At 52.2% G+C, this 24,381-nt stretch overlaps 8 protein-coding genes across 11 annotated transcripts; 4 read left to right on the plus strand and 4 right to left on the minus strand.

Moving 5' to 3' along the window:
* Positions 1-706: 706 nt before the first annotated feature.
* On the plus strand, positions 707-3,837 carry HMPREF1120_01427 (uncharacterized protein; the record flags this gene model as incomplete). The annotated part of the gene is made up of 2 exons (XM_009155443.1): positions 707-3,745; positions 3,823-3,837. 2 exons carry the CDS (start codon positions 707-709, stop codon positions 3,835-3,837), a joined length of 3,054 nt encoding a protein of 1,017 aa, XP_009153691.1.
* Positions 3,838-4,779: 942 nt separating this feature from the next.
* On the minus strand, positions 4,780-6,991 carry HMPREF1120_01428 (MFS transporter, SP family, sugar:H+ symporter). Its single transcript, XM_009155444.1, has 4 exons — positions 6,581-6,991; positions 6,074-6,525; positions 5,509-5,956; positions 4,780-5,420 (listed from the first exon to the last, which is right to left on the minus strand). Exons 1-4 carry the CDS (start codon positions 6,881-6,883, stop codon positions 5,127-5,129), a joined length of 1,497 nt encoding a protein of 498 aa, XP_009153692.1. The 5' UTR covers positions 6,884-6,991; the 3' UTR covers positions 4,780-5,126.
* Positions 6,992-8,318: 1,327 nt separating this feature from the next.
* Positions 8,319-11,361, minus strand: HMPREF1120_01429 (uncharacterized protein). Its single transcript, XM_009155445.1, has 2 exons — positions 9,924-11,361; positions 8,319-9,864 (listed from the first exon to the last, which is right to left on the minus strand). Exons 1-2 carry the CDS (start codon positions 10,886-10,888, stop codon positions 9,831-9,833), a joined length of 999 nt encoding a protein of 332 aa, XP_009153693.1. The 5' UTR covers positions 10,889-11,361; the 3' UTR covers positions 8,319-9,830.
* Positions 11,362-11,435: 74 nt separating this feature from the next.
* HMPREF1120_01430 (cytochrome P450) lies at positions 11,436-13,125 on the plus strand (the record flags this gene model as incomplete). Its single annotated transcript, XM_009155446.1, has 2 exons — positions 11,436-11,676; positions 11,780-13,125. The coding sequence occupies 2 exons, from the start codon at positions 11,436-11,438 to the stop codon at positions 13,123-13,125; spliced, it is 1,587 nt and encodes a 528-aa protein (XP_009153694.1).
* Positions 13,126-14,357: 1,232 nt separating this feature from the next.
* Positions 14,358-15,168, plus strand: HMPREF1120_01431 (uncharacterized protein; the record flags this gene model as incomplete). Its single annotated transcript, XM_009155447.1, has 2 exons — positions 14,358-14,757; positions 14,861-15,168. 2 exons carry the CDS (start codon positions 14,358-14,360, stop codon positions 15,166-15,168), a joined length of 708 nt encoding a protein of 235 aa, XP_009153695.1.
* A 122-nt stretch (positions 15,169-15,290) lies between these two features.
* HMPREF1120_01432 (pleckstrin domain containing, family A (phosphoinositide binding specific) member 8) lies at positions 15,291-17,346 on the minus strand. Of its 4 annotated transcripts, XM_009155450.1 has the most exons (3): positions 17,221-17,346; positions 16,829-17,082; positions 15,291-16,692 (listed from the first exon to the last, which is right to left on the minus strand). In XM_009155450.1, exon 3 carries the CDS (start codon positions 16,256-16,258, stop codon positions 15,539-15,541), a length of 720 nt encoding a protein of 239 aa, XP_009153698.1. In that variant the 5' UTR covers positions 16,259-16,692; positions 16,829-17,082; positions 17,221-17,346; the 3' UTR covers positions 15,291-15,538. The 4 variants fall into 4 exon arrangements, with proteins under 4 accessions (XP_009153698.1, XP_009153699.1, XP_009153696.1 ...); XM_009155451.1 differs by having other exon boundaries at positions 15,291-16,682; positions 16,829-17,346; XM_009155448.1 differs by having other exon boundaries at positions 16,829-17,346.
* Positions 17,347-18,387: 1,041 nt separating this feature from the next.
* HMPREF1120_01433 (uncharacterized protein) lies at positions 18,388-19,983 on the plus strand (the record flags this gene model as incomplete). The annotated part of the gene is made up of 1 exon (XM_009155452.1): positions 18,388-19,983. The coding sequence occupies one exon, from the start codon at positions 18,388-18,390 to the stop codon at positions 19,981-19,983; it is 1,596 nt and encodes a 531-aa protein (XP_009153700.1).
* Positions 19,984-20,804: 821 nt separating this feature from the next.
* On the minus strand, positions 20,805-24,076 carry HMPREF1120_01434 (MFS transporter, SIT family, siderophore-iron:H+ symporter). The gene is made up of 3 exons (XM_009155453.1): positions 22,976-24,076; positions 22,630-22,917; positions 20,805-22,559 (listed from the first exon to the last, which is right to left on the minus strand). The coding sequence occupies exons 1-3, from the start codon at positions 23,212-23,214 to the stop codon at positions 21,311-21,313; spliced, it is 1,776 nt and encodes a 591-aa protein (XP_009153701.1). The 5' UTR covers positions 23,215-24,076; the 3' UTR covers positions 20,805-21,310.
* Between the last annotated feature and the right edge of the window lie 305 nt (positions 24,077-24,381).

Below are 24,381 nucleotides of genomic sequence, written 5' to 3' on the forward strand. Positions count from 1 at the left end.
ATGATGGGAGACGAGACAGCAGGCTTTGTATGTCGCCCTTGGGCAAAGCGGCATGCCTGGTCTGGACTCTGTATCATACGGACCTTGACACGAATTGTCGATGGCTTCTTGAAGGGAAGATCAGTGCAAACTACCCAGCGTATATAGCGTGCATACTGTAGTGAGCCCTGAACTACGCGGGCTGCCTTATGCAATTTCGTTTTGCTTGTTACACCTGTACAAATCTTTCAGACAAATTGACTACTAGTTCTCAACGAGGATGCGCTCGACTTGTACATCCTCATTGTTTACAGTGCACTGGCAGTCCAGGTTGTCGCCTCTCGATCCAAAGAAGGGGACGATAGAAGTAGTCAGCCCCGCCAAGACGCAGCCTGATGCCGGAAGCCGGGTTCAAGTTTCGGCTCCAGAACCGGCAACGCATGATGCGATGTGGGTTGCGGGCGACACCCTCGTGCTACAAAAGACACCTTATACTTCAGTATTTGGGCATTTCTATTAGCTAGTATCGTATTTTATGTCTCATCTATTCACAACATACTTACATTGACTGCGCTTCCTGCGGTGCCTCTCACTATCCATCTTTCCAATCCTCATCAACTTGTCGGTCGTTGAGCGATCCGTGGCAACAAAGGCTCTCGCTACCTGATGTCTTAGAGCGCTGTCCTTACCCGCCTCTGCGCGGAAGACCTGTGAAAGGGAAAGAGACATGGTCTCAGTGAATCCGGACGCGACTATAGGACAGGCAGCGTCGTTCTTCACTTCCGGCCTGCCCGCTACGACCTCTTTCACGGCCTCGTCGAATACAACGTCCTCCTCCCTTCTTGCGCCCTCGCTTGAGCAATTCCTCCGTCTCCCACTCCGGATCGTTTCCCGAATCGATCGTGCACTGCTCTTCATTTGGAATCGGTTCGTGCTGGAAAGCCTGGGAATAGATACAGTCGTCGCTGAAGCCGTGGCTGGCACCGCCGGGACGCAAGCAATGGCTGAAGCAGCGGCGCAACCCGCCGTTGCCGGTGCGCAGGCGTTGGGCGAGGCAGCGTCGGAGGGCTGGGGAGCGTTCTTCGCGGAGGCATTTCAAAGCAGTTCATTCAAGAGTTACTGGGGGATGTTGCATTATTTGACTTCTAGATGGGCTTTCACCTGTTTCGCCATGGCAATCATTCTTAATCGGATCGGTGTTTATGGAGCGTCCAGACAGCGGATATACCTGGATTGGCCAAAGAGACTGGCTTTGCGCATTATACCAATCCTTCTCCTGGCCAGCCGAGTTCGCCAACTCCTGCAGGCCATCAGATGCCAGACATCTCCGGACTTTTCACTCTATCGACATGGAGATAACAACAAATACAGCTTGTTGGATTGGTCGACCGACGGCGGCATGTTGCACACTTTGACTTCAGCCATCCTCTTTGCCTCAACAGATGCTGATGCTTGTGCCGCGGTAGGCCTGTCCAGACCAAGTCCGGATGTCCGGGCACCTTATGGATCGTTTTCGCTCCTTTGGCCTTCATTTTTGGGGTTATGCCTGTCGCATGTGGTAGAAAGCCTGTCGTGCTCGCTGCAGCAAATTCCAATGATGACAGAAGTTGGCATGTCTATCTTCGAGCACTCGTTGGCCTTTGCCGAGGCAGAGACCATGCTCTCTCATACCCTAGGACTTGGACTTTTTGGTACTCCAAGGTCGTCCACCGGCGGCAGGACGAACAGTACGGTCGTGGAACACATTCAATCTCAACCTACGATACCGGCATCTGGTACGATCCTTGCCCTTGCAGATGCTACTGCGTCTCTGACAGGCCCACATGTACTGGATCGTGTCAATGTGCCAGTGGAGGTTCTTTTGGTTGCGTTACTGTCATGTTGCAACTCGTTGTCATCCCATATCATTGCCGTGTTGGGAAAGCAGCGTCAATGGCGGCTTATCAATACCGGTATTTGGGGTCTTGCATTTATGTCAGCCTTTCTCTGGGGATTTTTCAGCACAAGTATGATGGTTCGAAGTGGCGAGGACGGCGACCAACGTCCCGTCAGCAGTCTTCTCCATTTTCCCACCGTTGCCATTGTCGGCTTCCTTCCGCACATGGTGATCCTGCTGGGCATCGCGGTGTGCTTTGTGATATACATTGTCGCACTCACCCTTACAGCCATTTCTTTGGGTAGCAATCCACGCATACCTCAGCCAACAAGTCTCAAGGAGCGCTTCAGCATAGCTCACGACAATCTGCAGGCAGCAATCCAAACTCGGGGTATCAATATCCGATGGTATGAAGATTTTTATACGGCCTTGCTCCGGATCGGCTTTGCCGCGTTGACAGCCGCGTCCGAAGCTGTTTTCCTAAATGAGGGGAGAGCAGTCGAAGTGCGACAGTTCACCTGGTTGGAAGAAGACCGGTTGGACGAGTTCGAAGCTGCCCGTGGCGACGCCGGATCTTTGACGAGTAGTCAACAGTTTCAGATTCTCGAAGAATATGGCTTGCCTTCATCGAGCCCCGGCGGAACTGATAAAGGTGGCGTTTGGCAATCGGGATATTCCAAGGAACGCAAATTCCACGACAAAAAGCAAGGCGAACTGGAGGGAAAGGACTCGTTTGTATATCCGACCCCCAGTGCTGGAGGAGTTGGGGCTGTTCAACGAACGACAAAGTTTTATTTGCTGATGATCTATCTACGGGGCATTATTTTCTTGATTGGTGGATATGTCGGGTTTGGACTTGGTGTGTTGCTGGACGCAATTGGCATCACCGCTCGACCTCGATGGCTGAAAAAGATTGTGGGTCGGTCGTTGAAAAAGATGAATGCTGCTCGTGACGCTGCCAGGCCAGACAGTAACAACAGCATGTCTGACCTCTGGCTTATTGCCCAGGATGGCCAGCTCAATGCACCACTAAGTGATGATGTGGACATTGCATCCGATATCAGGCGGCGATTGATGACCGAATTTCCTGAGGAGAGGGTGGACGAAATGATTGATTCGACGCTGTACAATTGGTGGAAGTCTGGCGGATGGTTCGGAAACCGAGACGACAGTGGTGATTACCAACCGACAGACAACGAGGATCTTGACGATACCACGAGTGTGGTGTCCATGTCTACTCAAGCCAGTAACCAAACTGATGACGGTGAAGCAGCCAGTCAGTGGGAGTGGGAGTCGGAATCGGAGGGACAGAAAACACCGACACAACTGACTTCCTCAACCGAACTAACGACCCTTACAAGACCAGGTTGGTCATTCTCGTCTACGGCAGTGAGGACAAGAGAGTCGTCAACGCCACCAGGCGCGGATGCTTCCGATGTCCCTGATATACCGCTCGACCCTACGACGCTGGCGAGATTGTTGAATCCTGCGGACAAAGAGTCGCGGGAAGAAGCGCGGATCCTTGCCGCTCACCTGGCTACTAGTGCTGCGTCTTCTGGGAGTGGTAGCATCATGACCCGATCTCGGTATCGTCGCGAACAAGAGAAAGAACGAGCGCGGGTCTTGCTTGCCGGCCGGGCAGCAGCACGTCATACTCATGCCAATGGTCATGCACCAGCGATATCCCTGTATGACCCGCCAAACTCGTCGTCAGGACCACGTCCCTTGACAACGGCGGAAGAAGCAGAGGTTCTCGAGTCGTTGATTTTGAGTAGGCGGAAACGGCGACAACAGCGGACGGACGATACTGACCCCATGGATGCGCATGCGCATGGGAATACGGATGCCGATACGGATACCGATGTTACTTCTGCAGGACCTCTATGCGTGGTATGTCAGTCCGCACCACGAACGATCATCGCTTGGCCGTGTCGATGTCTCTGTGTCTGTGAGGACTGTCGCGTCAGTTTGGCGTTGAATAATTTTGGGAATTGTGTTACTTGTCGACGGGCCGTGCAGGGGTTTGTAAGGCTTTATGTGCCTTGACCTCACAGGCTTTGTGAGCCTTGCCTCGTGCCGACTTTGCAGTCTTTCGAGTTCATCGGAATACTAGTAGGAGCGAGAGGACGCGGAAGAGGGAACCGTGGGACGGGAGAGGGGAGAAGCATGCCTGTTGGTGAGTAGTGATCCCTCACGCGCAAAGAGGCAAGGCGAGGCAAGGCGAGTCCGAGACATCAGAAGATCAAAAACAACGAATCTGCGAGATCGGCAGCGGAGAACGCGATGCGGTCCAAGTTAGAGATGTGATAACATGAGATACTGTCAATGTACCAACTAGTACTATAAAAGACCACCCATGAGACGGGACGACGTACTGTACGGCCAGTTGAATGGTCCTCTCAATCTCTTTGGCCAATAGTACCGTGTTTAGTGTTTAGTTTGCCTGTTCATGTGTGCTGTATGTACTTGAGTAGGCATGGAGAGTATAACCTATGTAGGTCACGTCTGCGCTTTCGTTCATTATTGGCGTGTTAGGTGTCCGGTACAGTATAAATAACATACTTACTTAGTCTTAGTAATGAACTAAGGATCCTCGACGGGATCAATTGGCCCCTTTCTCCTTCGTAGTCTGTCGAGGAAGACGGAAAGATCTGTTCGACTGGAGGGATTTCAGCTGTGGTGTGGTGACTCTATCCGAAAGAACAGCTACTGGAGCCCAGTAGTGACCTGATACGGGCTGGGTGTTTTCTAGGATGAGCGATCTGCAATGCAGTGTTGTAGAATGGGCACATTCACAGTGAGTGCCTACTGGTAGTATTACTGTGGTAGTATATAGCATTATTCTAGGTATTGGAATGTCGTGGTGTGCTGCGTGGATGGGTCGGCATGTTGTGTTTGTGGGCGTTGCTTTCAAGAGTAATTAATGACTCGAATATTTAGTTGATTACTACTTTTATTACTACTACTCCATGTTCATTAGGCATGTTATCAGCCACCAAAGCCGTCCATTGCCCGGCATTGCATTCACCGTGCTGTAGAGTGTACTGTGGTATGGATGACATGATGATATGCTGTTGTATCCCCTTCTCCCACCCGCTTCCTCAAAACCTCAGCCGGTGTTGGGACAAAGACAATCGTGACAGAGAAACTGAGACTGACACTGACACTGACACTGATCACAGCGGTAGCGAACTAGATGTCTGTTTGCTCCAGTACGACCCTGACAACGACACAAATTCAGAAACAAGCAGCACTGGTAAGTACTAGTAAACTAGTAAGCCGACCCCCTTCTCTCGACAGCCTCGACAACCTCCTTCTCCAACATGCCGTCCTTAGTCATGGCCTGGGCAAACGTCTTTGTGGGCCTCCACTTGCTCGAGGTGCGCGGGGTCGTCTCCTCCATCATATGGTCGACCTGTTCGAGCGTGAGGCCCTTTGTCTCGGGCACCAAAAAGTACGCATAGATAAAGGCGGCGGTACATAGGCCGCCCCAGACGAAAAAGACGGACGATTTCATGTTGCCGTGCTCTTCGCCGACCATGTAGGGTGTGATGACTGCGATGATCTACAAGAAGTCAGTTAGAGTTCCTCATGCGAAATGTGTTAAGACACTCATGTTACACACTCGCGTTGCACACTGGTGCTATACGTACCGTGTTCCAAAGCCAGTTCGAGGCCGTCGACAAAGCAACACCCCGCGAGCGGATGGGCAGAGGGAAGATTTCGCCAATCATGATCCATGCGCCTGGACCCCATGTGGATGCAAAGAAGAAGATAAAGATAGCAATAAATGCAATCTGCGCGCTCACGGCAGACACGTTGTTGGCCAGAGTCTTGTCCGGGTCGGTTGGGTCCGGATGTGTGTAGTTGAAGCCGACGGTCACACCGATGATGGCCACGAGGAACTGACAGATCAACATGCCGAAAGCACCCCAGACGAGCAGGGGCCGACGGCCAAACCGTTCGACTGTCCAGAAAGAAATGGGAGTCGAGCACACGTTGACGAGAGTGAAAATCAGAGACATGAGAAACTCGTTGTCAATTGCCCCGGTGGACTGCAAGAATGGTGTCGAGTAGTAGAAGATGAAGTTGACGCCGGTCCTGAACAACAAAATTCGTTAGTTGGATTCAGTAAACGGTATGCAGCCCAAACGTTCCACTGGGTTGGACGACAACAGCCGTCCAGCAGGCGCAAAGAAAGGAGAGTACCAAACGTACCATTGTTGCATCATTTGGAGAGATGTGCCCAGAATGGTACGTCGCAAGTTCGACTTCTGCTCCCACAAGCTGCCTTTGAAGCAGTTGAGCCAGCTGGACAACCATCCGGCGTCAGGAATCAAGGCGCGCTCGTATTCTTCATTGGCCACAATTTCGGACAATTCAACCTGGATATACTCGGAATCCCGCGGTTGGCCTCGGAGCTTGGACAGAGCAATGGTCGCTTGCTCGAGACGACCCTTCTTGACAAAGTAGCGCGGCGAGTCCGGGAGTGTCAACAAGCCGCCTCCTAGAATCAATGCCCATGCAAATTGGATGGCGATGGGGATCCGATATTGGCCGGTATCGTTCCGGTCCTGAGTAGCATAGACAACGCACGATGCCAGCAACAAGCCGACGGTAATGCAGAATTGATACCCTGCCACGAGGGCGCCTCGGACTTTTCTTGGGCACTATCGCTCAAGTCAGTGATACAAGTCAAGACGCCAGAATGGGAGTTGCACTCACAATTTCACTCATGTACAAGATCACAATCGCGCTCTCGAAGCCCACACCGAAGCCGGCAAGGAGTCGACCACCAACAATTGCGCCCAGAGGATCACCCATGCCGGTGAACATCTGGACAACCACACCCAACATGTAAATAAAACAACCAAGCACCACGGTGTTTCGACGTCCGATCATGTCGGCCATATCACCGGCGATCAAGGCACCGAAAAACGTGCCGGCCGACAAGATCGAAGTTATCAGGGATTGGTGCCCAGATTCAACGGAGTCATGACCGGGTCCTTCGACCTTGTCTATGAACATTTGTGAGCCGAGGACACCGTTGATATATCCACTAGAAGAAACATTGTCAGCGGCGATGCGCAGGCTTCCAGACTACAGTCACAATGCAATACCTGTCATAGCCGAAGAAAATCCCTCCGAATGCCGCAAAGGCGCACATCATGTACGCCTTCCAGGTAACGGGGGCTTCGATGTGATTGACATCGCTGGTCGTCTTGAGGGCGTAGGAGTTTTGACGAGACATGATGTTGGTACACTTGATCGAAGTCACAAGGTGCCGCGAAAAAGGGGACAAAAGGCTGCAAAAATGGACAGAAACAGACGGATCAGGGACTTTCACCTTTGTTTATATGTTTCCTTCCCGATCAGGGACAGGGAGAGGAACACCAGCAAACCTTGGTCAGAGTCCATTGGGTCACGAGGCCCATCAAGTCCTGCAGTGAGCAATGACGCTCCGCGCAATGTTGTATGCTGCAACTCGCCCATGGGTTGGCCAGTGTGGAACCTCCTAGATCTGTGGAGATATCAATGGCCGGGGAACAAATTAGGAGGCCCATGGGAGACAGATGAGCATGTGGAAGATGGTGGACTTGGCTCTGAAACCCAAGACACGGCCGCGCAAACCGGGCTGGCACGAGTTGCAACACTGACGCATTCGCTGTTACATTGTATCCATTGGCGCGGATTCTGATTGATGGCTGCTTGCTTGTCAATGCTTGGGCTAAACAGAAAAAAAGGTCCCAAGACTATGCTAAGACTCTCTCCACGTATTCTCCAGAACTCCGCATGCTGGGCAACCGGTTTCAATGGCTTGGAAGCTGGACTGAACGTTTATTGCACTTTTCTGGTTCCATGTGCGCTGTTGATGGTTGGGCATATGTTACTGGTAGTTTAGAACCATTGGCGAGCGCGATCATGGTCTGTCATTACAGCCTCCGGCGCCAACAATGGTAGCCTCGCAAGGCACGAAAGGCGCGATCGAAGGTGAGGTCTCACGGTGGGAGTTTCCAATATGGTCTTCCGCTTGCGTCCCGCCCAGCTAGGGTAGCCAACTAACAGCCTTGGCAAGCCCGATCGCTGATGAAGTGGTCTGTGGCTGTGGCTCCTCCGGGCAATTTTCCCAAATCAGACAGGAGAATGGGGGGCTGGAGCAGCGACCGTGCGGTGCCGTACGATTGAGTTGTTCCATGACCTTCTTCAGGTGGGCCAACCGGGAAAAGCTACGATGAACAGCCAGAGCAAGAAGAATGCAAGATGAACGTGGGCTATTCGTGCTGAGAGCGATCTTGTTCAGCGGTGAAGCTGGGGAGAATGAAGAATTGGACTTGGATCGAAGATCGAAAATGCCAAGCATCGCCCGGTGCTAATTGGAGCCCTGTGATTGGCCACAAACTGACCTCCAGCGCATCGTTTTCCGCTGTTTACTGCCGTCGACTTTTGGATAGATGATGAGTATTGCAACCACTGGCATTGTGGACAGTTCGTAGTAGTCTTCGTTTGGCTACCGGCTAGTACTGCCTGTTGCTAGGACATTCCCCGTGCTGGTACTATTAATCCCACTACTCCTCAAACCGAGATGGTACAGACGTCCACAATGTTTGTCGGCGCGTGAAGCACTAGGATGGCTACATGGAGACAGAGTATCACTCAAGTCGCATTCGGTGGGGACAGAGGCTTCGCTAGCCAGGGATCAGGCGCCCGGATTCTTTTTTTTACCCCTTAGCGCTCCGTTGACAGTCTCTTCTCGCGTGCCGCCTTTCGCTGGCCAAGATATCGGTCGGTTTGCAGATTTTTACGACCAAAGCGGCTGCGACGCCTTTCGTACCGTACTAGCATCACGCAACCATGTGCACAAGATCACAAGCTCTCGATAGACGAATCCTACGTTAAGAGTGCTTGGGCATGTTCAATGGGTGAATGCTAAAAAGCCGGTTGCGAGCCGCTTCGCTAGGTTCTTGATAGTGGATTCGAGCGCAAGCCACAAGCGGATCAAGCATCAGCAACAACAAAATGATGTCAGTGGATGATTTCAATTCATGCCGTATTCAGACGCCGCCAACATACCACTGTTCAGCTCGAATCAATACTGATAGTTGCGCCATGTTCACTGACTCTGTACCGACATGAGGTACCGCAACTTTTACTTTTTCAACAGGTTCTGCAAGTGTCAATTCCGCCCATCCACATGTCAATCCTGTCGCAGAAGCACATATGGACAGGAATCTAGCGGCTTCTAGCGTCCTTCTGGCTTGCAGAAAGATGACGATCTTTGCAAGCTGCTCTGGCAACACCTGCTTTGCTTTCCCGATATGCGAGAAGCAATGGGGAGACATGAGCTTACCACAGAGGCACGCTGCATACATGCTGACATCGCCGCAGATAGCGCTGCTTGATAATTTTGTTCAACGTCTTTCGCACTTCACTTGCATGGGAAAATTCGACGCCATTACCAACAGGAAGCCGTCGAGAGTCTCGTCGAAGGGACAGCAACTCACGATGTGTCAGGCCCTTCTCTTGCCTTCCTGCCGAGTTACCTCGTAGGGATGGCAGTGGCCCCGTACAGATATCTGTCCCTGTACCGAGCTAAGTATTGACCTAACATGACAAATTATGCTTCAGCAGAAGGACTCCGGCTCTTCAACCACGCCACATGCTGGATCCCCAGATCGCAATCAGAAAGTCAATAATTTTGACCATACCAACTTCACCAGCAAAGCGCTGACCCAGTACCACTGGTGATCAGGTCCCAGGAAACTTCCCATAACGCCATGAAAGGGCAGGGTAGTAGAAGCACAGCTCCATTAGTCGGCCTCAAGTGGGGGCCTGCCGGTGCCCATCACTGTCAACAATGCAGCACGATAACGGAGCCCGTAACACAAGCGGTGCAATCCCGCCATCAGGGTCACCAGGCAAGGTTAACTGGGATGCATTCACTTTTGTTGTATGCAAGAATCGGAAAGGTAGGATCTCAAGTCAAAGGCTTTTCTGCCGTGGCAAACGAACTGTAGACGGAACGTGTGAGCAGCTCGAGAGCCTTTAACAATGGGGGCGATCAACTCACCAAAAAGTGTATAGATGCATCTTGTTCTCGGCAATCTCTCGTCTCACATTGGCACACAAAACCCGAAACTCGTCCAGTGACCAGCCGCCGACTTCGCACAGCAGCTTCAGGCTGTATGCCTCCAAGGCGCTGTTCACAAACTGTTCCCGGAAGATCTTGCCAATGATCTTCAGTGATTTGTCCTTGGGCCATGTGCCCAGTGGAACATGCCTCTGGACAAAGTTGACGTTTGTGAAACCGGCCTGCTCCAGCTCGCCAGGGACTTTTGGAATGTGGTCCATGTCCAGGTTGATCAAGCTTGCACACCGATGCAATTCATCCAGATATTTCTTGGTGAAGCTGTCGGCGGGAAGAGTATTGTCGTCACAAAAAAAATTGGCTCTGCCTTCGGAGACTTCAATCTTGCCTCCAGGTTTGAGGTGCTTATAACAGCTTGCCAGAAACTTTGGGAAATCTCGAATCCCAGCACAAATTGTGCGTGCATGGATAAAGTCGAAATGGCTCTCTGGAAACGTCCACTCTTCATTCGCATCGTCTACTTCAAACCGCACGTTTGGCGGCACCCATTGGGACTGAATTGGAGATAGATCTGTACCGGTCACGACTGCAGAGGGGTACAAGTCACCCATATCGATGGCCCAGATTCCCGTTCCAGTGCCAACATCAAGGATAGCCTGTGGATTTTCCAGCGGAGTTAGACAGTAGGCGCCGTGAAGGACGAGCGTGAACAGATGATGCGTAAGATCCAGCCGTTCCTGCTCCTCTTCATCATTTGGAAGAACATATTGCGTCGGCCGATAGCTATGATACCGCCGACCGTTCTCATATACCCAGTCGAAAATGGACGAGTTTAGCGATGTCGTCGCGGTCTGATCGCTAGCGGAATCGTATCCGGGGTCATCCTCTTCCTCCACATTGGGATCGGGCTGCATCGCCGGTGACCGGGGAGGCGACGGAGACGGCATTTATCACCACGCCGTGACGGAAACAGGAAAATATCAATTATCGGTGGTGCGATGAAGTTGAAGAGGCGACGCGAGAAAGGGTTGAATTGTCTAGACCCGAGTCCAGCTCATCACCGCTGATCGCGCTTCACGTGATGCAGGCCGTAGCGCCGGGTTTGGCCTGAAGCAGCAACCAAGAATCGACCAAGCATTCTAGTGACACGCCGGTTTCTCTAGCTTGCCGCCGGTGTCAAGGTCCTCGAGTCTCAATTGACCAGCTTTCGAGCTAGAGACGCCGGACCTTCGCGGATCAGCAGGAAGCATGTAACCAGCAGATATAACCACAGCGCCGTTTTTGTTAGGACAAGACTCAAAGTCCCTAAACACGGCCGTTGGCACATCTCGATCCTGCTGCGCAAGGTTCTCAACATGATGCTTCTCGACTACCTAGGTACTGCTTCTGCATTGGAGTCTGCGGCATTAGCATGCGATGGTAATGAAGGGTTGAAAGATACCTCCGAAACCAAAGCTGCGAGTGCTTTCCGGTACCATACCAGTATTTCCCGCCATGCTGGTACCGTACGTCGGCGAACCGGGCACTAGCAGCCTGAGTGCCTTATTATTCACCGCGCTTGGATTGGCTCTTTTGTACGTGGCATGTCTGGTGGTGTATCGCATCTACTTCCACCCACTCGCGAAATTTCCTGGGCCCAAGCTCGCGGCGGCGACACTGTGGTATGAATTCTACCACGACGTGGTGAAACGAGGCCAATTCACCTTCAAGATCAAGGAGCTACACCAGAAATATGGTAGGTGCTGTTACAGGAGGGGCGTGCTCCTGACGATTGTTTGTTTTGGTCGATATGGCGTTTTGTGTCCTTCGTATCTGTGCCCTCTCCTGACTCAAAGCAGGTCCCATCATTCGAATCAACCCTCATGAGATTCATGTGTACGACCCGGCCTTCTACGATGAGCTGTACACGAATCCTCCGAGGAAGCGCGACAAGTACCAATGGTGGGTGAACCTAGCGTCGGCGCAAGGGTCGATGTTCAGCACTGTGCCACACAATCTGCACCGCTTGCGTCGGAGTGTTCTCAACCCATACTTCTCCAAAGCCAACATCTTCCGTCTCGAGCCGTTCATCATGGAGCGAATTGAGAAGCTGTCCAAACGCCTCGCCGATGCGGCAGATACCGAACAAGTTGTTCGGCTCGACGTGGCATTCATGGCCTTGACCACCGACACAATTTCGTTGTACGCATTTGGCCTGGACCCGAAGTACCTGGACGAACCGGATTTTTCTCTCATGTGGAAGGAGACCATCAAAGGCGGCTTTGAGACTGGCGCGCTGTGTCGCCAATTTCCCTGGCTGGTTCCTACGATGAAAAGACTACCGCCGAGCCTCGTTGCTGCCATGAATCCGCAAGTAGGGTTCTTGATGCGATGGCAGAACCGGGCAAAGGCAAACGTGCAGCGCATCCTGGATGAGAAGAAGCAGCAGCAAGACCGAAACGAGGAATCCAAATCGGATGATGATAAGAGCAGCGGTACTTCTCCGCCGCAGACAATGTTCCACGCTCTCCGTGACAGTGATCTACCAGCATCCGAGAAATCTCTCGAGCGCCTATGTGATGAAGCAGAAATTGTTCTCGGTGCAGGAAGTGAGACGACGGCAGCCACGCTTTCGCGGATCTGGTTCTATCTGTTACAATCGCCATCCATCCTCGCCCGTTTACGGGCTGAGCTGCGCACCATTATTCCATCTCCAGATTCCCCGATTCCCAAACTGTCCGTCATCGAACGGCTACCGTACCTTTCTGCCGTCATCAGTGAGGGTCTCCGAATCAGCTACAGTGTCACCACACGCACGCCACGCATTGCTCCCAACGAAACACTCCGATACAAAGACTGGTCCATCCCGCCTGGAACTCCTGTGTCCATGACCAACGCGCTGGTGCTCATGGATCCGGACATCTTCCCCGACCCGGACACTTTCAACCCGGACCGCTGGCTGGAGGGCGGTCATGGCCTGGAAAAGTATCAGGTCGCTTTCTCAAAGGGGTCGCGCCAGTGCTTGGGAATGAATCTGGCGTATGCCGAGATGTACTTGTCCATGGCTGCGCTGTGGAGTCGCTTTGATTTCGAGCTGTTTGAGACGACTTTGGATGATGTGCTTTGGAAACATGATTTCTTTACTGCTTTTCCGGACGATGAAAGTAAGGGCGTTCGTGTCAAGGTGAGGCAGAGGAGGGATTGACACAGCAACAAATACGCATCATGAAGTTCTCGAAGTTCTAGCATAAATGATATGAGCCATGCAGTGTCCAACATCTGTGTCATTTCCTGCATCACTGTAAATGCCAGACACTGCAGTGGTCCTACTGGATGATATATCGTGTCGCGTGGTTTCCGGGGTATATCAACTGCCTGGGGCCTAACTCCTTGTCGCCAGTCGAGTTTTTGAATAATCACTCACTCTCATGGTCAATGGCCAATGAGTATGTATCCCTTTGCTAGGTCGACACTGCCTAGGTACAGGACCATCGGCTGGACAATTAATTGTGCAATTGTACTTTCGGCTACTAGCCGAGAAGGTGGATCATCTGCCACGAGAAATATCTTACGTGACAGTATTTTTTGTGCTATCTTTAGTTCCGTCCTTCACCATCCAACTGGAGGTTCCATCCAAGGTTCCCGTCAAGTTGTCATTTTCATCCCTCAGCTGCATGCTGCAGGCGGTTATCTGATGATCTGATTAGTCGCGTGGCCCTTCGCGTGGTGGTAGTGCCAATGCCATGCCACGCCACACAACGCCATGCCATTCCGGTTCGCGAACTGAACTCGTTCGACTTTCCCGGCCCTTTCGGCTCTCTTGACTACAATGCCAACAATACACTACGCGACCGCAACCGCTCAAGCCATGATGGGATAAATCCAGAAGTGGAATGGCTGCCGGTAGTACTCCTCTCCATTGCGGTCCGAGATTCGGCACGGTAGGTCTGGAAGTTGGGACTGACTGTGCACCGCGATGTACCTTTTGCGACCGACATGATTTAAGTTGTCATTGTTTACAAGAGTATGGTCCTTTGCTGTTGTACTTCTGTGCGTCTCTTGATCAACATAACATACCCACGTGGCATTATTGAGTTTATCTACCTACCTACTCTATCTTGTCACTTACATTTTGCCTGGGTGTCTGCCTCACTGTCTGGGGCTGTTGGAACGATTTCCTTCGACTTACTTACTGCATTCAGTATACGCACGGTGTGGGGTGGTGTTCTGTGTCCCCGGGTCCAAGAAGAAGAAGACAAGAACAGAGAAGGTCTTGTTTTTGACTCGACTCAAGTCGTGGACTCAAATCGACTTGTCTTGCAGTGGTTGAACATCATTCACTTTAATTGTTACCGAGTCGCGTCGACCGATATCATCTCAGTCTCCATCCGATCTTCTTGTCAGACGCACTGCCAGTGCAGTGCCTGTTCTGTCGCCATGCCAGTCCTGGTAGTCCCCGCGCTGATCCCGGATCTGGAAAAAGTATACGACGTCTACTTCGACGCTTTCAAGCACGAACACATGGCCTCGATAATGCTCAACATTTTGTTCCCCAACGGCATTACACCTGAGTTCCGCAAACACCACACTGCCGCCACGCTGGACTGGTGGCACAAGGCCAAAGACCAATATACCTACAAAGTCATCGACACCGACCGCGACGGCGAGATCATCGGCATGATTCTGGCCGATGCGTTTTTCAAGGAACGTACGGAAGAAGAACGGAAGTGGGCCGGCATTCCGTGGCTCGAGGGCAAAGAAAGGGAACGGGCCGATGCGGTCACGAAACCCCTCTGGGAGAAGAGGGAGAAGTTGTTCGGTGGGAGGAAATATATTTGTAAGTGAGCACCGGAAAAACATCTGTGAGACGGACGGGAGAAGGGATGTGTGTGTATGTGATTTGTGCTGACAAGCTCGACTACGTCTTGCTCACTTGACAGATGTCCACGCAATCGCTATCCGTCCTGAATTCCAGGGCCTCAAGGCCGGAATGGCATTGATTCTCTGGGGCGTCGATCTCGCCGACCGCGCAGAACTTCCGGTTTATATCGAATCGTCGCCGTCGACTTGGCAACTGTATGAGCGCGTTGGGTTTGAGAGGATCAATGAAAAGCTTGTCCACAGTAAGGACTTGCTGGGCACCGATGAGGACATTGAGGTCCCGCTGATGGTGAGGATGCCATCGTGTGCGAATGGCTTGTCGTTTGATGAGTGGAGGGCAAACGGGTATCCTCCGTTCGAGGGGTGATCTCCCTTGTTTTCTGATCTCATAGTTGGAACAACTTGGAAGAAGCAGGCTAGAACTTAGAACAACATGAATGCAGTGCAATGCGCCGCATGGGATGCATTGTGACGGTTTCAAGACTAAAACGGATTCAATCTTCATTGCTATTGCCATTGCCTGCCATTGCCTCGGTCATGATCCATCTGACCTGACCTATGCTGTAGGCGGCGCGGCATTAAAATGCATTGCATATATGGGCGCTATCTACCTACATGTACCTAGGTATTCATTGAGTCACCCGCACCTCCAGTTTCAGCGCCCTTCACTGCCAGTGCCACATCGCGGTACTAGTAGTATACCACCCCCCTGCCAGGGCCTAAGCCCCCTGCTCTCGTCAAACCGCAGACTTTTCCTTCCCTTCGCTTGACTTTGACTCCGGCTTGTTAACACTCGCCAGAAACTTTTGCAAAATCCCCACAATCTTCTCCAGCGCATCAACCCACCTCTCCAACTCTTGTCTCGCCAGCTCCGGATCAACACCCTGCCCACTCAACCGAATATAAAAATCCCTCCTTCGCGGCGCCGCACTCATCGCCGCTCGAAAAATAGGCCGGATCAACACGCCATGGTAGGGCGCAAGGGTGACTTTATAGCTCTCACGGAATAAATCGCCCAATTCTTTACGGGGATGTTTATCTCCTACCGCGACGTCCTTGTTAGTTGTTAAATCGGCCCGGAACGCGTGGGCCATAAAGTCCAATCCGCGAACTAGCCAAGTGAGTCCCTCGGTGGCGTTTTGGGCGAGGGGTGGTTTTCCAGAGTCTGGTAGGGATGATTCGTCTTTAATCAATTGTTGGAGTGTTTGGACAGTGTTGTTCTGTTTTTGTCGTTCTCGTACTCGGTTCACGTTGAATAACATGTCTTGTTTGATGGGTGTGAAGACGGCGGAGCCGAGTAAGTCAAAGATTGTGGTTGTTGATTCGGTGGCTTCGAGAAATTCGGTGATTGAGATGCCGTCGCCGTTCTCGGTGGTTTGAGTGACAGGGACGTCGGCGAAGTGGCATTTTTGGATGCCGAACCATGTCTTCCCTGGTGGGATTTGGATCTTGTGCATTGTGGCGGCGAGAGTGAAAGTGACTGTGGTGAAAGGGGACCTTGAACTTTCACTCTCCCGGGTTTAGGGTCAAATAGTCGTGTGCCTTTGTTTGTTGATACGGTGTCTGCTCTTCTTGTTGGCCCTGTTGTCTCGCCGCACCGTCACTTCAATGGGAGCGAGTGCAGGTAGCCAGCCTTTTGCTGTGTATCTCTGGTGTAGTAAGGTAAGTTGTGACTTGTTTGGACATGAGTCTGGCGTTACTGTGGTAAAACAAAACCCCCCCGCCTTATTCTTACCTACCTTGCTCACTGCAATGATGAATTACCAAGGCCGTCCCTCAAGCCAATCGCTGGGACATGACATGGGGAATTAGTCATTCTCTCGCCAATGCATTGCATTGTAGGCTGAGGGCAGGTGTCTATGAAAGAGCCAGTATCCGTTTCTTTGCCGTACTAGTTAGTAGTTAGTTGGTCCTTAGCTAGGTTTGACCGACACAGACTGTCTCGCTTGGCTGGAATGGACGGGCACGCCAGCATCCTGTACAATGCAGTGAAAGCTGGCCGCATATCGGCGCCATGGGTTGCTCACATGTCTTCAGCTCGTCAGAGGAGCCGTGTGGTAGCGTGGTGGTAGTGCCAACCACCACATATGTGCGATCGGGCAGCGAGTATGGGGATAGGCGCTCGCTTGGAATCTCGGCTCTGGCCGTCGACCGGGGCCATTTGTACCGTAGTGGTATCAGTACCAAGTGGTACAACGGAGTCGAAGTACGCTCACGGAGGCCAAGGTAGGATGGGAAGGGAATTCTCGGGCTGCCAACGGGCTAGCCACCGCCAAAATTGCTGGCCAAGATTCAACTCAGCAAGTTCGGTGCAATAGCATTATGGCGACCCAGTGCCATGCATGCCGTCGCCGAACTTGAAGCAGAGCAAAACCATCATTGCGGTCCAACAACGACCATGGTTGACCGGCCCACTTACTTGCAGAGGGAGAAAATATCTCATCAACCAGCATGCGGCAGCGGCTCACAGACTGACACTTCACTGCGGCAGGGTTTTCCCTTTTTTTGCTTTTTGTTCTCCGATCTTCTGAAACCTCGCTCGATGCCCAGCCAGAATGATTGAGACAATGGCGCCCTCGGCCCCCGAGCGATCAGAAAACTCGAAGCTGGATGGCGGATCTGATAAGATTAGATCCACTCTCAAAAGAACCGTCGTGCTCGGCGCAGAATGCAGACTCCATTATGCGGCGGAGCGGGGCGGAAGGGAAAAAGAGGAAAAAATGAGAGGGTACAGGAGGAGTACAGGCTGTGTGGGTTCAAGTTGATGGCTTCGACAAGCGAGCACACACTGGCAGTGGTTCAAGTTGTATTTTTGAGGTAAGTGTCTGTCCGGTGCAGCTTCAAGATCAAGTTGAGGGCCATGATCCGCTGCTGGCCCGAGAGCACAAATGGTACAGTTGTCACAATACTTTGATACCTTACCTCGTTACGGCTAGCAGATCCCTGGTACCCAGTACTGGTAATACTGTCAGTTTGTCACTCGCCTCCGTTACAATGCGCGTGTCCTACGGTACCAGGTAGACCAAGGGAGGTCCGGGCTTTTTTACCTACATCCGTCCCAACCGGTACCTACCTATACGCACCGGCCCGATAGTATGTCCGGTGGATACCTACTCACCTGCTCCGAGAAACTTGATACGTGGTTGGGATACACTTGCAGAGACTAGGGGCATCACGTCCTTACCATCGTCTCTAGCAAGGATCACATGTTCCAGAGGTCTCTGTTGCTTCCAAGCTGACCATGGTATAGCCAAGGTCTCGCGAGGCCGGTTGAATTTGCCAAAGGGCAGTTCTGCCATGGCTCGGAGGCCCATCCTTCCGGGCTTATGCCGTGCTGAGCTGACCGTGGGAGTTGCATTCGGCAATCCTTGCTTCCTAACAAGCAATGCTCGTGCGAGTTGACCGGCCGGTGTTCGCAGCTGTGAGTCGCGACCCAGCCACCACGGAAGGTAAGTGACGAGGCTCGTCCGACGACCTCGTCGTCACGGGATCCCATTTTCATTGTCCCCATTGCAACTGTGCTTCGAGTGCACAACAGACTGCACATGACTGCAAGAATTGTTTTTCTTAATCTGCAACAAAAGTCATGTCACCTCCGTATCAAGGTCTCCTTGACAAAGGAGGAGTGTGGACCGACATCCAAGAAGTCGGTTCAAGCGAGGATGAAGTCGAACACACCGGCCCTGGGCCTGAACCCAAACAGCGACATCCGTTGAGATGGCTTGCTGCCACGACCAAACATTCGCTCTTTGGTCATGGCACACACACGCGCAGCAACAGCGGCAGTAACCACCACCACAAACTTCACAAGACAGCATACCTTGACGGGCTGCGCGGCTTTGCTTCCCTGCTCGTATACTGCCTGCACCACGAGGGGTTTGTGCACTCGAGTCTGATTCTCGAAAACGGATTTGGATGGGACGGACACTACCACCTGGCGACTTTCCCCTGGATCCGAACTTTCTTTTCAGGCGGCCATTACGCCGTGGCCGTCTTCTTCGTCATTTCCGGGTACGTTTTATCAGCGAAACCCCTTGCCCTTATTCACTCTAGCGACCACGAGCGACTCTCCGAAAACGTGGGCTCAGCCCTATTCCGACGATGGCTGAGACTGTACATCCCCGTGATCGTGACGACATTCATCGTGGCGTCCCTTCCACACGTCTTCGGCCTGAAAGCCAACTTCGAGCCCCAACAAACGTGGCGCGACGAGATCTGGAAATGGTACTGCGAATTCAAAAACTTCAGCTTCGTGTTTCGGCTCGGCGGCGATCCCTGGTTCAGCTACCACTACCATGTGTGGTCGATCCCATTTGAATTCCGCGGCTCCATATGCATCTACACGTCATTGCTGGCCTTCTCGCGATGTACGCGCTCAGCAAGATTGTGGTGCGAGGTCGGCCTGATCGTGTACTTTCTCTATATTGCCGACGGGGCGCAATTCGCCATGTTCTGCGCTGGCATGTTGCTGTGCGACCTGGACCATCTGGCCGAGCGGCAGCAGCTTCCGCGCTGGATGAATCTCAGCAAGTTCAACTCGCACTTATTTTGGACCATGTTATTCATCCTCGGCGTCTTCCTCGGCGGCTGTCCTTCCCACCATTGGGACCCGCAGTGGTTGAAAGCCGCTCCCGGCTGGGGCTTCCTTGCGTCCTTGGTCCCCCAGGCCGTCTTCGACTATAAATGGTTTTTTCTGTTTTGGGCCTCCCTGTTGACTGTGGCGTCCATTCCACGACTACCCTGGCTCAAGCGGTTTTTCGAAGGCAGGTTCTGTCAACACCTGGGACGAATCTCGTTTGCTTTTTATCTCGTCCACGGTCCTGTCCTTTGGACCCTCGGTGGGCGGTTGTATGCTGCCACAGGTCTGTGGAACGACTGGCAACTCACCGAGATCCCGGGCTGGGTTAACCGGGTGCCTCTGCCTTATGTCGGCCCGTGGGGGTTGGAATTGAATTTCCTCGTTCCGCAGTTGATTCTTCTGCCTGTCACGCTGTGGCTGGCGGAGCTGGGTACAGCCTTGCTCGATGATCCTAGTATCAGATTTTCGAGGTGGCTTTATGGCAAGGCCACTGGGTCTATCGGCTCTGCTGCCGCAGCAGGGGACAAGGATAGCAGCAGCCTTCACGTCCAGGACAGAGGTCGAGATGGTAAAGTTGGTGATTGGGCCCCTTTGAAAAGGTGACACGGATAGACAACAAAAGAGGCGGCTCCCTGGATTTGAAGGGTCATATATTGATATTGGTGATAGATATGCTGCAGGAAGTAACCTGACTGCCAGAGCTGCGTTCCGCCAGCAAAGAAATATAAATTCAGGAGTGAAAGCCGTCGACCTGGCACATAGCCAATTTGATTTGGTACCACCTTACTGCTCGGATGCAGATGTAGCAAATCGAATTTCGTTTCATTCATGCAAATGCTTGAGACAACATGGATCCCCCCTATGCTATCCTACCTCTACCCGGAATAAGTAGACGGAGGCCTCGGCCTCCTTGATACACATGTATCCTGTCAACTGTGTACCGCGCAGTAATGCATCCACCATATCACAACACAATGCAAGCATACAATTGTACTGTCCAACTACATTGTACAGTGCCTACAGTGTCACAACCATGACCCCGAAACATCCGATGTCCAATGAGAACATGTCGAAATATCCTACAACTACTTGAGATGACCGGCCATTTGTTGTATTGCTCCTAGTCAATTCTAAATCGAACTTAGGTAACAACAACCGCAGTCCAAGGAGTGTCCGCGGATACTAAGAAGCGGACGGTTCACCAGTGCTACTAACAATAATACAAGGGATGGGAGGCACCCGCCAGAAAAGATGGACCCAACCCGTTCTCCATAATGATATTAATCACAGGTATACCGTATACAGCACAGGACATACCCAAGGTTCACGATTTCCCAACACTGGAAAAAAAGATGCCTATACCTAGGCACCTAGGTACCTAGGTACAAAACACGAGCACGCGGATATAACGGAAACTGACATAACGAGAGACGAATGTATATTATTTGCGATATCGATATCTATGTTATTGCTCCTGCTCCATGGTCCACGATTCCGATTCGACTGGTAAACCCGGGTGTCCACTGTCCAATGAGGGGGAGAATCCCAACTGCCTCACGCTGTGAGGGAAAAAGAGAAGGGAGAAAAAAAATTTGTTCCGACAACCGTTCCACCGATGATTTTGCTGTGTGCTGTACTGGTTTGGTGGGCGGTAGGGGACAACAAGAGGCTTTTTCGTGTGTGCTGGGGAGGAAGGGAGCTTTTCGGTTTGCACACCTCGAGGCAATCAATACTCAATCGATTGTCAGAGTGCATGAACCCGGTAATAGGTGATGATGTGTGGGGCAATGAGACAGACGACACTGCTTTGACCCTGGGTACCAGTACCCAACCAAGCAACTGCTGTGCTGTGCCCCTTTTCTTTTGTGCTGCGGCTCCTGTGCTGTGCCATGAGCCCTTTGTGCGGTGTATACTAAAATCTCTCTCGAGTTTAGATGACACGACCCTTTGTCTGCTTGCGGTCGACCTTGATGTCCCTCCAGAGCGCCACACAGACGGTTCCGGCGCCCAACAAGCACAAACTGGTGATGAGCATGTATCGTTGAGCGTCACCGTAGGCGCGATTGATGCCGTCTCTCTCGGGGGTACCTTCCTTGTAGGCCATCTGCCAGGTGATCGAGCCGTAGATTCTGGAGATGTCGGTGCCAGCAGGCAAGTACCTGCGCAGACGGTCGGGGAAAACACTCGTCCAGATGGCGGTGGCGACCGTGCCGCCGGCAGCGGAACCAATACTGCCAAAGAGATCGAGGATGGCGATAATGGCAGCAATGTGCTGGTGGTTGGACGGGGCCATCATGGCCAATTCGCCGCAAAGAACAATCGAGCCACCCGCAAAAGCCACAAAAATCTGTGTCATGACGATGTACCCGATGTCGCTGTTCGGCTGGCGGAAGTGGATCATCAGACCAACGCCCAACATCATCAGCGGCATACAGAAGTACAGCGCAATCCACTTGAAGCGGCAGGTCCGGCGGATAGCGTAACCGACCACGAACGCAAACGCACACGAACCCGTTCGATAGATGGCGCTGACGTACGTCGCGTTGGTCACGCTCAGGCCCCAGACCACTTGCAACATCGAATAGAAGTACGCACCCCAGACGGACGAGTTGAAAAACACAAACACGAACATCATCCCCGCAAAAAACACCGTTCGGTCCAGGAGCAGGTTGAACGGAATGAACGTCTTGGGCGCCAGGTATCGCTCATAGAAGGGGAAGACAATCAACAGCGCCCCGCCGAATGTGATCATGCAGATGATCATGGGCGACCGCCACTTCTCCGACTGGTACGAGTACAAGCTGAACGGAAGCAGGAACAGGGCCATGCCTGCGGCCAAGATCAGAATACCCAGAAGGTCGACGTCAATGGCGTACTGCTTCAGTGACCTTGGCGACAAGTTGATTTTCTGCGGCTTGATGAGGCCCTGCTTCTTGGCCTTGTTTTGGTTGTAGATGAATAGCAGGGTCAATGGTGCAACTGTCACGGGCACCACGATGGCAAAGATGCCGAAGCCCCATCGGAATCCTATACCGCTGAGCACGCTCTGCGAGATCGGCCCGCCCAGCCATGCGGTGACGATGTACGGCGACGTTGCCACCGAGAGCATCAGCGTTCGGTTTCGCAGCGTCGATGTGTCCGAGATGAAGACAGTCACACAGTAGCTGACGCCCTGAGATCTATCCGAAAGAGTGTCCATCAGCAAACAGCCAAAAAGGTGGAAAGGTAAGTCTCCAGAGTCAAGCTTACCCAGTCACGTAGAAGACTTGTGCTGCCGCATATGTCTCGACATTCTTGCACGCCGCCATCATCACGAATCCCAGAGCCCAAATGATGGTCATGAGTGCGATACCTTGCGGACGGCCCCAAGTGTCGAGGATTTTGGCCGTAGGAATCCTGGCCAGACCACCAATGATACTGGACATGATGCCGGTCGCGGCAGTCAATGAGTGTCTGGAGAAGTTACTGGTCACGTATGGGGTCATGGCCCGGACAACGATCTCCTGCAGCGAAATCACCCAGTAGATGAGCCAGATACTGGGAGCAATATTGTGTCAGTTTCAATCACAAACACCAAAAGTTCAAGCCTCCTTACAAGAAATGTGCCGCAATCAAGTGCCATGTCGTCCAAACCTGCGCTGCCGCCTGGATTCGCTGCACACCTGCTTGGGCGTCCTTCTCAACAGGCTCATCTTCCGAGTCTGCCACAGCCCGCTCTTCGGCAGCGACATCTCTGGTATCAACCCCAGGTGCCGGCTTGAAGAAAGCCTCGATCTTTGATTTCAGACCGCGTGGCTTTTCCACCGTCTCATCGCTAGTGGTCACACTGGCCATTGTGACCGATTGTCGTCGTCGACAGTGCTAGGGTTTCGAAAAGGGATATCAAGTCAGTCCCGCCGCTCCAGTACAGAGATGATGAGCGACAGACTCCACGTGGTGGTGAATATAGGTTAAGTCTCGGGAAACCTTGGCCAGCTCGTATCTGATAAAGATTATAAGGCATTTGAGGGTCAGAAAATTTCTTCGACAGCGGTTCTAGGCCGCTTTCATCATGTTAAGCTATAGGGTGATAGGTGGGGTAGGTCAATATGCTATCAGTAGTATAGACCGAGCTGGGTGAGTAGTCCAAGAGCACTGTCGAGCGAATAGAACCGGGTCGTCTCACGAGAACTGGTGTGTGGAACAGCGAATCGAACCACCATGATGTTACTGTAGCATCCACTGACGCTGGCCGTGCTCGTCCATTATTCGAACAAATGTCCGTTCTCATTCCCTTTGCTGGAGCATCCGATAAAATTGAGCACCTGTCCCTGGCAAGTGTTGGACACAGATGACCCTCATGGCGAAGGTCGAACTGGACACAGGAAGGCGGGCCGATCCCCGTAAGACACGCCTACGCTTGGCTGTCTGGCGGATATTCCAGACCATGTAGTCATATGGGGCATGACTCGCAAAATGTATCTCCCATTGGGCAGGAACAAGGAAGAGTCAAACATGCCCACCCCAGAGAGATATGATGAGATATGATTTGATTGATTATCGGTACTTCTGGCCCGAGAATTGTTGAACAGGAAACGAAAGACACCCACCATGCCAGCTTGTCCGGCTTCGGACATGTTTGGGCGCTGCGGAAAGGCGCCGTCGACTGGCCAAGCAGGGCTAAATACTCACCATCAAGGGTAGTGGGTGATCTCGGAGGAGAGAGTGGTTGTTGAGCAGAAAATCGAGACGAGGCTCTGTCCCTGTAACATTGTAGTTGCTCTTGGCAAACCGCGGCGCGGAATTAGGTATTTTTGTCAGACAGAGAAAATGACACAGATGCTCACAGAAACAGCAATACAACTGTTCGGCCATTACAATACCGTAACAAGAAAACATCCACCGTCAACTTCCACCGGTCCCTGTCAAGCAATCCATCCACTCTCCCTCCCCACCCCCCCAAGGCTCAAATAGTGCATTATCAGATGGTGCCACCGATTATCTGATGAAAACTCTAGCCCC

Source organism: Exophiala dermatitidis, assembly GCF_000230625.1.
Source record: "Exophiala dermatitidis NIH/UT8656 unplaced genomic scaffold supercont1.1, whole genome shotgun sequence".
Classification (NCBI taxonomy): Eukaryota; Fungi; Ascomycota; class Eurotiomycetes; order Chaetothyriales; family Herpotrichiellaceae; genus Exophiala; species Exophiala dermatitidis.